The sequence below is a fragment of the Eublepharis macularius genome, chromosome 12 (genome assembly GCF_028583425.1).
Source record: "Eublepharis macularius isolate TG4126 chromosome 12, MPM_Emac_v1.0, whole genome shotgun sequence".
Taxonomy (NCBI): domain Eukaryota; kingdom Metazoa; phylum Chordata; class Lepidosauria; order Squamata; family Eublepharidae; genus Eublepharis; species Eublepharis macularius.
In genome coordinates this window covers 38,527,164-38,540,894 of record NC_072801.1, presented here as the reverse complement: position 1 = coordinate 38,540,894, position 13,731 = coordinate 38,527,164, and the positions used below count along the sequence as shown (strand labels likewise).

Sequence of the window (13,731 nt, the reverse complement as noted above, 5' to 3'; positions counted from 1 at the left end):
TCTTTTCAGAAAACTGATATGCCCAAGGAGGCAGGACAGCCTGCCAGAGGTGAAGGGAGAAAAGCTGCTGGCTTTTGTTCAGAATCCATGCTGATGGGGCCCTTGGCCAGCTGCCTTCATCGTGCGCAGCTTTTTCTCTGTGTGTGTTTATCGGCTAAGTCCTACAAGAAAGGTGGGGGGTTGTGGAACAAACAGGCCGAGAGGTCTTGGCCAACTTGCCAAGAAAATGAGGGAGCAGCTGGAAACGACGTTTATCTTATCAGCACGTCATTCTCAAATGGAAGGGTCATTAAAATGAAGGATTCCAGTGTGAAGGCCTCCATAATCTTTGTTATTAATTGGCAGCAAATACAGGGTGGAGAAGCATAAATCTCATTTGTGTGCCGGGTATGTGTGTGCGCACCCGCACTCCACTCTAGCTGTAACCTTGATATAGGCTGCAGCAAAAGTCAATGTTTCTCAATCATCAAAGTAAGAACAAAACTTTATTATAACTAAGCCCAGCCAGAGGTCACTTTGTCAGATTTAGGGTGTGGGATGGAATTTGGGTTGCCAGCTCTACCATGGGAAGTTCCTGGAGATTCGGAGTTGATCCTCCTGGGGATGGGGGGGTTTGGGGAGCGGACGGACCTCAGAGGAGTACAATGCCATTGACTCCATTCTCCAAAGTGTGTGGTGTCCGAGAAATTGTGCGTTCTGTTCAACAGAAGCAGTCCGAAAGTTGTGTGTTACTGTGGTGAGAGCCCCAGTTCAAATCCCAACCAAGCTATGGGATGGTCTTTCTTGTTTCACTGAGGTTATCTGGAAATCCCCGGAGATTTCTGCTGGAGAAGGAAGCTTCCTACACTTAGGCCAAGAGTATGTTTTGAGCTTCCCTCTTCCCCAAATAGTGACGAAGTGCAGGGGCACAGCCACCAGGTTTTGGTTTTCTTTGGATGAAAGAGCCCCAGAGAGTTTGGGTGTCTTTTGTCATAATTGCTTTATTTACAAATATACAAGCGGAACATACGTGGAGGCAAATCGAGCACTTCCTTTCACAGGCAGAACAACTTCCAGTTTTAGTTAAATTCAGCTAGTAATTCTCTATGTCCATTCCTTCTCCAAAAGCAACTGTTTCTCTCTCTGACACACCACTCCACCCCTGCTTTTCCTGTTCAGGAAATATCCACAGCCATTAAAGAAACATTGAGATACTTTTGTTAAATCCCTGACTCACATCAAACTTCTTTTTATGCAACAAAACAAAACAGTGTTACACCCATTCACAGTAATTGACAGAGCAAAACTCATGGCATGTGGTTACCTTAACACCTTTCTTTATGGTGATTCTCCTCATCTCACTATAAAATCTAGTGCCGCTTGCTGTGTTTATCATCCCAGACTTCTGGAGCATTTCCTTACCTGTGTTGAATTTCCCTGGAGGCACAGGTGTGGAAAGTGGGCACTATTTTTTTTTAATCATCATTTATTTGTAGTGTTTATAAATAGCTTTTCCAAGAAATGTTTGATGTAAGCAATGTACAACTGTAATTACTTTACAATTAAAAAAATGATTAAGAACAGTAAAATTCACAGCAATTGAAAAAAAATCAACGTATTAAGCAGAAATTTGCTGCACTAATTACACACAAAAAGCCTGATGAATATTGCAAGACTAGGAGAGTCACCACTCAGAAGTGGTTTGCTGCAGGCATAAAGTCATACGTGGTTCTGCCCTTCTTTTGAATCCAATGAGAGAAGGGCCTCAGGTCCATTAAAGAGCAGTTGCACGCAGACATTAAAGGGGACACGTGGCTATTGATGACCTTATCTCCCTAGTAATGATTAATAAAAGCCTGCTATTGTGTCAGACTTTTGCTTGCTGTGTATGTGGTGATGGCCAAACTACAAGTGACAAATGACACTTGAACAGCAAGTGTATTCCTCCCTGTTCACTTGCCCTCCACTTGCTCTCCACTCGATCCACTTGCCATTCAAGTAAAGAGCACTTTAATAGGGAAAAGCTGAGATTCAGTGGTAGTGTCTTCTTGGCATGCAGAAGGTCCAAGGTTCAATCATTTCCTAATATCTCAAGTTAAAAAATGGATCATGTAGTAGGGGTTATGAAAGACCTCTACTTAGAGCCAAGCTACAAGTGACGAATTACACTTGCCCGGCAAGTGAACAGACTCACGTGTATGCCTCCCTGTTCACTTGCCATTCACTTGCTCTCCACTTGATCAAGTGGAGCACAAGTGAATGGCAAGTGAACAGGGAGGAATACACGTGAGCCTGTGGATCGCAAGTGAATGGCAAGTGAACAGGGAGGAATACACGTGAGCCTGTGGAGCGCACGTGAATGGCAAGTGAACAGGAAGGAATACACTTGAGTCTGTGGATCGCAAGTGAACGGCAAGTGAACAGGGAGGAATACACGTGAGCCTGTGGAGCGCAAGTGAATGGCAAGTGAACAGGGAGGAATACACATGAGCCTGTGGCGCGCAAGTGAATGGCAAGTGAACAGGAAGGAATACACTTGAGTCTGTGGATCGCAAGTGAACGGCAAGTGAACAGGGAGGAATACACGTGAGCCTGTGGAGCGCAAGTGAATGGCAAGTGAACAGGGAGGAATACACATGAGCCTGTGGCGCGCAAGTGAATGGCAAGTGAACAGGAAGGAATACACTTGAGTCTGTGGAGCACGAGTGAATGGCAAGTGAACAGGGAGGAATACACTTGAGTCTGTGGAGCGCAAGTAAATGGAAAGTGAACAGGGAGGAATACACGTGAGTCTGTTCACTTGCCAGGCAAGTGTTATTCGTCACTTGTAGTTTGGCTTGACTGTGGAGAGTTTCTGCCAGTTTGAGTAAACAATACTGACCTTGATGGTCTGATGTTCTTCTGATACAATATAAAGGCAGCCTCATGTGAATGTGGTGCCATTACATTAAATGCCATCTTTTTGTAAGATGGTAGCAGGGAGATGCCAGTCAATGGCTGCCATGTGTAGGCCTCAATCTCTGGACTTCTAAATTAAGGCTTTCAAGTGGCCTGAATTCTGACTAATACCATAGAGAACCAGTGAAAGGCATTAGAATAGGCGCTGCTCTGTTCTGATATCGCCGCATTCTGCTTTGTGCAGGACAGTCCAACCCAGTAGAATGTGCGTAGCAGCTCCTCTCCTACATCTCAATACTGTTGGAAAGAAATTAAACTGAACATCCAGCCTGAATATTGAGAACTTTCTCATTGCTTTGTGATTTGTTGTTGGTCCTAAGAAAATGGTGTTATACTAGTGTTGATAGATTGTAGGCAGTATTGAGCCAATGAGTGTCAATTTGTCTTGGTGAAAAGTAGCTCTTGTTTGGGGGATTTTTTTTGGTATGGTGTGCAAAATTACCTTGATTATAGAAAAACAAAACATTTCACAATTTTCAAAATAAACTTTCAAGTGTTTTTCACAAATCTGTATAATATCCTTTGCATCCCCTCTTATGGCTAGGTTTCAGTGCATTAAAAACACATGGCAACATATGTTTTTTAGAACCTTCCAGCCTGATCAGAATGAGTGTGCCCCCAATCACACTTTATATTCAACATGATACTCCTGCAAGCCCCAATCCAGCACTAGTTGCATGATAATATGCCTCCATGTAAGGTACGGAAGGACAGCGGAGAGCATTGAAAAAAATCGAATAGTGGCAGGGGAGTAGAACCTTAGCTGCTTTTCAGGCTTAGAAACAAAGCAGGGCTCACACAGCCATTTAGTGCATAATTAAAGTTTACAATGCAGCAAAGCATAATTTGTTTTTTATAAACTGCATTGCAAGAAATATGCAAGACGTGCTAGTTGCAATTGTAAAACCACTTTCTGCATGGCAATTGTATGCCATAGCAATGATTACATAGTACATGGGGGAAATGTATTTTCCCTCTCAATGTAGTGCATTACTACTTTCTGGGATTCCCCCAAAACTGTTTTTCACCGCAGAGTTTCAGGGGAATCCTAGAGTGCTATGCAATGTGATGACATCACTTCAGGGTCTCTACCCAGAAATGATATTGCTGCTTCAAGCAATTTAGGCAGTCTGCCTCCCCAGTTGCCACCTTAAAATCTTGACTGTATGTGTAACTGCTGTGCACAGATTATGGTATTGAAAGGTGTTAAACTGTCATGGCCTGATGCTAAGAAAATTACTACACTGGTAACTGAGCCAACTGCTGCTGAGTAAGTGAACAATGTCACCAGTCACTTAAGTGTTGCTGGCAATATAATCAAGGGATTTGTGGAGATAGTCACATGCTATGATCTACCAGCTAGCAATTTTAGGGTACTTGGATTTCAGATAGTTTCAAGTGGGTAGTGGTGTTGGTCTGCACCAAGATTCAAGTCCAGTAGCACCTTAAAGGCCAACAAGATTTTCAGGGTTTAAGCTTTCAAGAATCAAAGCTCCCTTCACCAGATGGTATCTGATGAAGAGAGCTTGATACTCAAAAGCTTATACCCTGAAAATCTTGTTGGTCTTTAAGGTGCACTGGACTCGATTCTTGGAGTTCAGGTAACCTAGAATTTAGCTCTGCAGTTGTCAGAATAGTGCACACTCTTGTTGAATAGTAAAGAGTCCAGTAGCACCTTTAAGACTAACCGACTCTATTGTAGCATAAGCTTTCGAGAACCACTGCTCTCTTCGTCAGATGCTTCTCAAAAGCTACAATAAAGTTGGTTAGTCTTAAAGGTGGTACTGGACTCTTTACTATTTTGCTACTACAGACTAACATGGCTAACTCCTCTGGATCTCTGACTCTTGTTGAACTGTACCACTCCAAAATGGAGGATGTGGGGATCTGGTATTCGAATGGTCTCCAATGTAAAAACAAACAAAACTCTCTTTGTTAGAAAGCAGTGGGATAGGTGAGCATTCTATCCAACTTGTTATTTTTTTCCTACATCCTGAGAGTTTTTAGATGGGACAGGATTCAAACATGCTATTGCTTACGCTGCCATGTGAAATGATTTAATCCAGCAAGAGCAGTACCACATGATTTTTCTGATCCTGCAATGAAGACTTTGCTCCCAGGGAATGCCTCGGTTAAGAGAAGCAGGTGCAGTTGCAGGAGCTCAACCGATCCTTTCCTGGATAGTTTTTTAAAAAGCATCCTGTCCAAGGTATATCTGACATGGGATTTGCTGATCTCTGGAAAAGGGTGTAACTCACTGATCATTGGGAATAATTTCATCTGAGGAGGCACATTATCCTCCCACTATAAAAAGTACTTGGGGGCACTCTCTTTTCTTCTCAACCAGCCAACATGGCTGGTAATTTCTCCCAGAAGGGCCCTCTTATCTACAACAAGGGGAATTACTACCACATATTTATCCCAAGGACCTCAAGGCTGAATACATGGCTTCCCTTTCCTTCATTTTATCCTCACAACAAACCTGTGAGGTGGGTTATTTTAAGGTTGAGAAACAGTAACTGACCCAAGATCACCCACTGAGCTTCATCGTTATTTGAATTCAGATCTTCCCATCATGCTTTGAACTTCTATTCACTATATCACTCGAGCTCTCAAATGAGTTTGATTCCAGCTGTGCTGGATGCTGGAAGCCCATCCAGACTAGGGTGCTCTATTTCAGTTGGGGGGGGGGGGCGGCATCTACACAAGTTAGCCTTGAAACTATGCCAGTCTTTGGGTAGGTATTCAGTGCTTCAATCAAAAGTTCATAATTCTACAGCAGTTGAGTTGAATTCGGCTGTTTGTAAAAATTATGCATATTGTTTGCATGCACTTTCGTTAGGTTTCCTCTTGGTCTGGGAAGTGTGAGAAGTGTGAATAGAAGCAGATTGTGTATGTGTTTGTGTGGTGCACTTTATGAGTGTATTCAAAAGTATTCTGTTCTGGGACTGAGCCCTTGCATTGATATCAGTTTGATCTTCAGGAAATACCAAAATTCTTTCCCTCCATGTCATGAAAAGCTCCAATGGCTTACTTCCACACATTAAGCCTCTATTGCCCCTGCCTTAAAGCAGGAGAGTGCACTAAGCTGGGGCGGGAGGATGGGGAAGGTAAGGGGTTGACCAAGAGCTGTTTGGCCTGCTTAGTTTGGGGGAGGAATTGGTACAGAAGGTTCCCTCCATAGTTTTCCATTTCTCAGCAGAAACCCTTGAAGAAGAGAATTCTCCATCTACTGGGGAACTCTATCAAAAGACTCCCTTCTCCCCCCACCCAAGAATTTAAGATTAAAGCTTGTAGGGCTTTTGTCATCAAGGGTCGCTGGAACAAAATGTCATTTCCAAAGTCCATGAGGGAAGAACTCTGGCTGTAAGTTGCTACAAATTAAATGCCCCAGGGATGTGTGGGTTGGCTGTCATGCATGGATTAATGAAGTTACAGAGGGAGCAGATGTTGCCATCATTCCTCCTCCCCCCAAAATACCCTCCCAGGGTGGTAATGTCCCAGTGGGTGTTTTATCTGTTCTTCCAACAGCACCATTTTGGTTTCCTTGGCAGCTCACCAAGGAATACCCAATGTCCTCTTCTTATCAGTCAAGTCACACTTGGGCTCCTTCTGTAGGTTGGTGGCAGTCTAGATCTCCCTTGAGCTCCAGGCTTCCTGGCAGCTTGATCCCAGTTTTCCGATCCACACACCAACATTTCCCTCGTTGCCCATCCAATGCCGGGTGACACTGGAGAAGGAAGAGAGAGTGACATAGATCAGATACCTAGTCATCTGTTATCAGACTGACGTGGGTTGGGTGGTCTCAAGCAAATTATGCTTGCTTGTGATTTGCTTGCAAAAAAATTATATTCTCCTAATTAGTATATTCCACACATGCCCCTTCAACATTCTACATTACCAGTGTTGTTGGATGCAGGGGTTTGAAAGGGATTGTTGTTACATTTGTCAAACTGAGGTTTAACATGATTGCCTCAAAATCCATCCACAGAACTTGGGGGACACATTTTGTTTGCTTTTACAGATCCCTTCAAGCTGTAGCTCAACAACAAATCTCAGAAATGCCAAAAATCCAAATTTCCTCAGTACCCAGTTTGAATCCTGAAATGCTAATGAATTCCACATCGTGTGTGTGCGTGCATGCATGCATTGCTTTGCTTAAGCTGAAACTGCAGTTTTGGATTAAAAAAAAATTAAACCTAACTATCAGGTACAGGTTGGAAGTCAGCTAGTTTTGTGGGATTCCAAGTGTTAGAGCTACGCATTTGGAAATGGCCCCTTTTGAACAGTTGTGGGACCAAAGATCCCAGAAGTGTTCAAGAAAGGTCCGCTTTATGTTCTTTTCCTTTTCTATGATTCTTGTAAAAGTATCACACACTATGGTATGGATTACACAAAATGGCCCACTGGGATTGTTATTAACAATACTTATCATGTATACAACACTCAAAGAGTTCAAATGATTCATATATATTCTCTAACGATAATCCTTGTTAAACTTGACAGGTGACTTCAGTGGGCCAGTCACACACTCCCAGGGTTGTTGTAAGGATAAAATAGAGGAAGGGCAAATGTTGTAAACCACTTAGGATCCCCATTTGGGAGAAAAGAGGGACATAAATGAAATAAAGAAACAATGTTTTGCTTTATAAAGTCTTTGCTTGCTTGCTATCCCTGAAATGCTTCCTGGGCTCTCGTATGTGCCTAGCAAAGAGCTACCTGGGAACAGCCCTATGATCTGCATGAATCAAGCAGAGCTGGTGACATTTCATCTCCTGGAATGAAGAGCTTCAGTCCTGGAACCAAACAGCCTCAAATGCATGGATAAGTCCCGTAAAAATAGACTTTAAAAACCAGTTTCATATGTGCCACTTAAAGTGCTTTTCAGCCTGACTGTATATGAGTGGAAATCAGAAAAGCTGTTCTAAGTGCACAAGGATCAGATTTCTGATGTACCAAAATCAGGTCATTATAAGTGTGCTAATGCTGGATTTCTGAACTTATGAAGGGCCAAGCAGGAGAGGATGATTTACAATCACATTCCAACCTTCCTGAACTTTAAAGTACACATATGATTTCAGGCTTATGTTTGGAATTATGATGATCAAATTCTAGCCTTGCCTTGCCTTTTAACAGGGGAATACATTGTACTTTGGCAAAAAGAAAAAATGTGGAAAAGATGTCGGGAGGGGAACCCAGCTCAGAACACATGCCTTAGGGTCATATCAAACCTTTCTAGAGTTAATGAGAGCAGAGGAAAGGGTTTGATCCATAAAAAACACATGGAGAGGGGAAGAGTTAAATGGTCTGTCTCATGCAGTGTGGCCCCAGACAGAACTGGACACAAATACAGCTCTGTTTCCCTTTTATAATGCTGCGAACGTCCCCTCAGAGATCTCCCATCATCTTGTATAGTTTAGCTTTTGCATTTAGAAGATCTCAGGTTTAAATTGATACCACTACAAAGAGGTTCAGACAACAGCATTGGAGAAAGCCCCTGTAAGTCCACAGAAAGCCACTGTCAGTTATGGACGGTAGGGAAATGAGCTGACTCAACATTATTTATACCTCACTTTCCTCCCCTCCTCCAACATCTTTCTCCCCTCCTCCATTTTCATCAGTACATCTAATTCTCAACATGGCAAAAATCATGGATACTAAATACTAAGGATGGAGCCATGAACAGACAAGACAGATCCTTCTATGAACATGAAAAACACCTCAGGTGTGCCAAAAAACTGAAATCTAAAAACAAAACAAAACCCCAGAAAACACCATTAGGGGAGTTACCCTCCCCCCAGCAGAAGATGTGTGTCAGATTCTGCACTGGGTGCCACTAGGCCAGGCACCGGCACACCTGATCCTGACTCTGGGAGGTTGTCAGGGACAACACAGGTTCTCGCTCTGCAGAAGGAGGGAAGTATACATCACCCTCACTCCCTCTCAGTCCACTCACAGGCCTGCTCAACCCGACAGAGTCACGGCTGCCTCCCCTTCCTTTTCGCCTTCCACAGCCTTCAGCTTCCTTGCCTCCTCCAGGCTTGGTCTTCCTCCTCTCCTCCATCTTCCACGCTCTTCCTCCTTCTAGCTCCTCTCTCACTCTGCCAAACTCCACCATGCTCCTACACAATCCACACCCTTCCTCTCCCCCTTCCTGCTCATAACTCATCACACCACCTTGTGAGAGAACTTCCCTTATGGTAAGGAGCCCATTCCTGGCTCCACCTGCCAGCCACGCCCCCAGCACCCTAGCCACAGCCTTGGCTGTCCTAGGCAGCCACAACTGTGGTTGCTTTGCTGGCTGCCTTGGCTTTCTCTGCTAAGGGCCTCAGGCAGCCCCACCTGTGGCTGCTTTGCTTTCAGCCCCACCTGGTTCTGGCTGATTTCTTCTAGCCTGCCTGCAGGCTGGGGCGTGGCCCTGTGCTGCCCTTCCTCTACTGCAGGTAAGGTTGCTGGCTATCCTGTTTCTGGCTGGCTGTCCATGCTTCCTGGGTTTTCTCCCTCTGGTCTGATCCCCTCCTGGCTGTCCCCACTCTCCCTGCCTGGGTTCTTAGCCTCCCACCGGAGGATGGGGCTAGCCGGCTTCCACTTGCTCCACCTGGCCCTCTGAGGCTATGGTGTTTCTCTCCCTCGCTCTGTTGCTGTTGGGTTTTGGACCGTGGTGTCAGTTGGGGTGGCTGGGTAGCTGTTCCCTGTCTGTCTCCCGTCCCCTCCTCCCAGTAAGTCTGGGGGCTGGACCTCAGACCCCAGACAATGTGTTTGTAGTTTTAAGAATCAATGTCCTCAGTGGCTGTTGCTAGTAGGATTGCCAGCTCCTGGTTGAGAAATTCCTGGAGATTTTGGGGCTGGAGCCTGGAGAGGGTGGGGTTTGGGAACAGAAGGGACCTCAGCTGGATGTAATGCCATACAGTCTACCTTCCATGGAAGCCATTTTTTTCAGGGGAACTGTTCTCTGCTGGCTGGAGATCAGTTTTAATTCTGAGATCTCTAGCCACCACCTGGAGGCTGGGAACTGTAATTGCTAGGCAACCACACAGCATTGCCAGCCTTTAAGCCTTGGTCTCTGTCTGTAAAAGGCAGGGAGAGAAGCAGGGCACATTCCAGGTCTGTTTTGGCCTTTGAGAGAGGACTGACCCTCAACCTTTGGGTGACTTGCTACGACCCAACTGGCATGTCTCACCCAGGCCTGGCTGCTTGCTACTGTTCAACTTCAGACAGTTGTTGATACAGCCTTCTTTTGCTACTGATCAACAGCAGTCACTCCACAAAAGCCAATGTGGTCAGAGTTTCAGATTAGGACCTGGGAAACCCGTTTTCAAATTCCTACTTTGTTGTGGGAGCTCAATGAATGACCTTGGGCCAATTACATATTCTTAGGCTCACCTAACTCACAAGGTTGTTGTGAGGATAAAAATGGAGGTATCCCTCAGAACTGACATCAGTCCTCTCCAAGAATTGCTGAAAACAATATGTTTTCATAGTCCTAGAGATTTCTAGAGAGGCATGACGTCACTTCCAGGGTTTTCTCAGAACTGCGATCATGTCGATGCCACTAGCTTCCTCCTATGCCCCTCCCCCAGTCTCTTGCTGGCAACCCTATGGACCTAGTAACCCTACCCTAGGCCAACCCATACTGTGTGGGAGCCAAAAATTTAACTGTTACCTGTTTGGGGTGGAAATTCCCATTGCGGTCGCAGTTCGGGATGATGTACAGATCTTCATGGGTCCGGGTCTGGGATGCTGCTAATCTCTCCAGTGCTCTGTGAAGTTCACTCTGACATGAGCCTTGGACCTAGAATCCAAAGAGGAAGGAAAGGGTCACTTTGCACATTTGCTCTACTTTGTGGGGGCAGGACATGATACAACTTGGCTAATGTGGGGTCTGATTTGCTTGGCAGGTCACCATCTGAGCTGTCCCATTCCAAACTGAATAAAGTTGCCCTGTGGTTAAAAAGTTGAAGAGCTAAGGTCAATAAAGAACATCTTTAAAAAGCTACTGCCTTTATATCTAAGGAACTGCCAGATTCCAGAACATTTTTTTTCTACAATGCTCCCCCACAGCCCCATTTTGTGGGGCAAGGCAATAATTATTTGGGGGTAAGGGTGACTTTTGGGTACATATAGACCTCTTCAACTTAGGGCCAAACTACAAGTGATGTCTTACACAGGTTGGACACTTGTCAGCTTCCCTCAAGTTTTGATGGGAAATATAGGCATCCTGGTCTTGCAGCTGCAATGGAGAACCAAGCTGTAAAACCAGGACGCCTATATTTCCCATCAAAACTTGAGGGAAGCTGGCAAGTGTCCAACCTGTGTAAGATGTCACTTGTAGTTTGGCCCTGTGTGCAATTACAAATAGCAAGTGGATTGTTCTGGTTATAGAACTGTTTTCTTTGTGTAACCTCTTTAGTAGCTACTCATACTTTTCAGAACATCTAAACATGCATTTAAATGTTAAATTGTTAACTTGTTATTTGGAGGACACCACTGCCTCATTCAAAGTGCATTGAAGTTAAATGGATGGCAGTAATTGAAGTGGGTTAGATGATTCTGCTTCCAGTGTTTACTTAACTCTGCTCTGAAAAATATCCTGGTTCAAGGACCAGAGAGGGAGTAGCCTCATCTGCCCAGAAGTTATTTACAGTTCCACCTCCCCGAAAGAAAAAGCCAAACACCTCACCACTTGCCGAGTATCCTCCCGGGCAGCTAGTATTCCAGTATTCCTCATCTTGCCCCCGTGGTTCAGCCGTTCACGTGCTTTGGCTTGCTGCTTCTGCAGGCATTTTTTGTCATGGTTGATGCAGGGGCTGAAGTTGTTGTTGGGGAGTTCAACCTCCTCCTGTTCTAAAAAGGAACAAAACCACAGGAGGATGGAAAGAGTCAACAGAGGAGTTTTGTTTTATGGGGGACAAGGGTATAGGGTAGGGGTGCCTTTCCCTCGCCTGGTGCGGGGGATCCCCTGCTCCCACCTTGCCCCCTCTGCCCCCACTTACTTGGCCAGTGGGGGGGCACTTTCCAGGGAGCCCCCGGGCAACGCACCTCCAGGCGGTGAGGTGCACTCCCGTGCCCACAGCAACCCAATTCAGGCCAAATCGTGCCCCGCAGTGGGCTGATTCAGCTCCTTGGTGAGTGTGGGAGCGCTCCCAGGCCACCCTTTGACCCGTGTGATGATGTCACTTCCTGGAAGTGATGTCACTGCACAAACCAGGGGTGTGCTGCACACACACATGTGAAAAACAAACGAGCAAACGCAGCAAGGTAAGTGCCAGACTCCCAGTCTACCGCTGGGGGAGTCAGGGGACCTGGCAACCCTAGTATAGGGAGCAGTCCCAACATGTTTTTAAGGGTGCACACACATTTCAACAGTGCTTCACAAGGGTTGTTTGTTAGCATAAGGCCATTCAACAGCTTCCTACAAGGAATGCCCTTTGTCCACCAGCAGCAGGAAAACTCCTGCCCTCAGCACCAATTCCCTACATTCAAGAAATTGAGGAGTGGGAGAAAAAATGGCCTCCAAGACAACTCTCTAGGATTTTCCACGTCTCTATGTTCTTTATCATTGAAATTAGGAGAAATTCCTAGAGCATCACTAGAACTGACATGAATTCCAATCTTCCAAGGCACCACCCTCAAAATCTCCCAGCATTGCTTGAAAACGTCTCCCAGCAATTGGCTGGCAACCCTATTTCCTGCATTCCTCAGGAAAGGAAGTTCCCAAGTTAACCCCTTCCCATGTGCTCCCTATGAGGAAGCCAGACATATGGGCTGGAGTATCCATGCTGTTTCTCAGCTGCTTCTGCATGGCAGTTTGGATTAAGAGGATGGAGTGCAGAATTTCTGGCAATTGTGTTTAGTTAGACTTACCTGGAATTGAATTCTGGCCATCTCCACACTACTCACCTTCCTCCAGAACGCTGCGGAACACTGCGAAAAAACTGCAGAAGATAGTGTCTTCTCGCACGAGTTTTGCGCGACATTGTACAAAACTCGCACGAGATGCTATCTTCTGCGGTTTTTTCGTGACATTCCGCAGCATTCCAGATGAAGATGAGTAGTGTGGAAACGGCCTCTGTCTCAGGAAAGCTTAAGTTAAACTAAAGGGTATGTTAGTCTTTCAGGTGCTGCTAGGTTACCGTTTCACCAGGAATACAGCAAGATGGAGGGACACAAGTCAAGAGGAACAGATATCAAAGGAATTTTCATTTCTATGTAGCTAACATTCTGTCCAAGGCAGAAGCTTCACTGCTGCCTGATAGTTTGCCAAGTAGATGAGGGCTGCTGGTTTTTCACTGGCCTTGCCATCATCCACAATGGCAGCTGCCAATCGGACATCCCTGAATGGTGTTGGCCCATGTAATATTTTTGCAGGTCTCTTTGTTTCTCCATTCCCCACCATTCCTCACCAGCTAATAATGGTGGGTCTCAGATGCTTTGCTAATAGTGGACTTCACCACTATATTGTATTGGATTCCTGCTACTGCTATATCTTAGTAAACTTGTATCTATTCACCCTATGGCACTGTTTATGGAAATGTCCTTAATATTGAATGTACTAATCTCACACTGTGTAATCCACCTTGGGTCTCAGTGAGAAAGGCGGACTACAGATGACATAAATAAAATAATAAAGTACATGAAGCAAGCAATATGCTGTCCTGCAACAAGTATTTAATAGACATCCTGAAAAGAAAGCAGATGCCTACCTGCCTATGGTGTTGGCAGGCCTGTGTTTTTAGAGGCACATCTACTTCAGTTTCAGTGGGTCTTACGCTGCAGAACTTCCTAATGGACCAT

General features: G+C 45.1%; 1 protein-coding gene across 1 annotated transcript in view; it reads right to left on the bottom strand.

The window, feature by feature from the left end:
• Nucleotides 1–960: 960 nt before the first annotated feature.
• The window catches only part of IGFBP4 (insulin like growth factor binding protein 4), a 59,586-nt gene continuing 46,815 nt past the window's right edge, over nt 961–13,731 (bottom strand). Inside the window, exons 2-4 of the mRNA XM_054993463.1 lie at nt 11,618–11,781; nt 10,601–10,729; nt 961–6,667 (exon numbers count right to left, since the gene is read on the bottom strand). Of these exons, the coding sequence (XP_054849438.1) occupies nt 6,533–6,667; nt 10,601–10,729; nt 11,618–11,781 (428 nt within the window). The 3' untranslated portion in view covers nt 961–6,532. The remainder of the gene's footprint in view (nt 6,668–10,600; nt 10,730–11,617; nt 11,782–13,731) is intronic.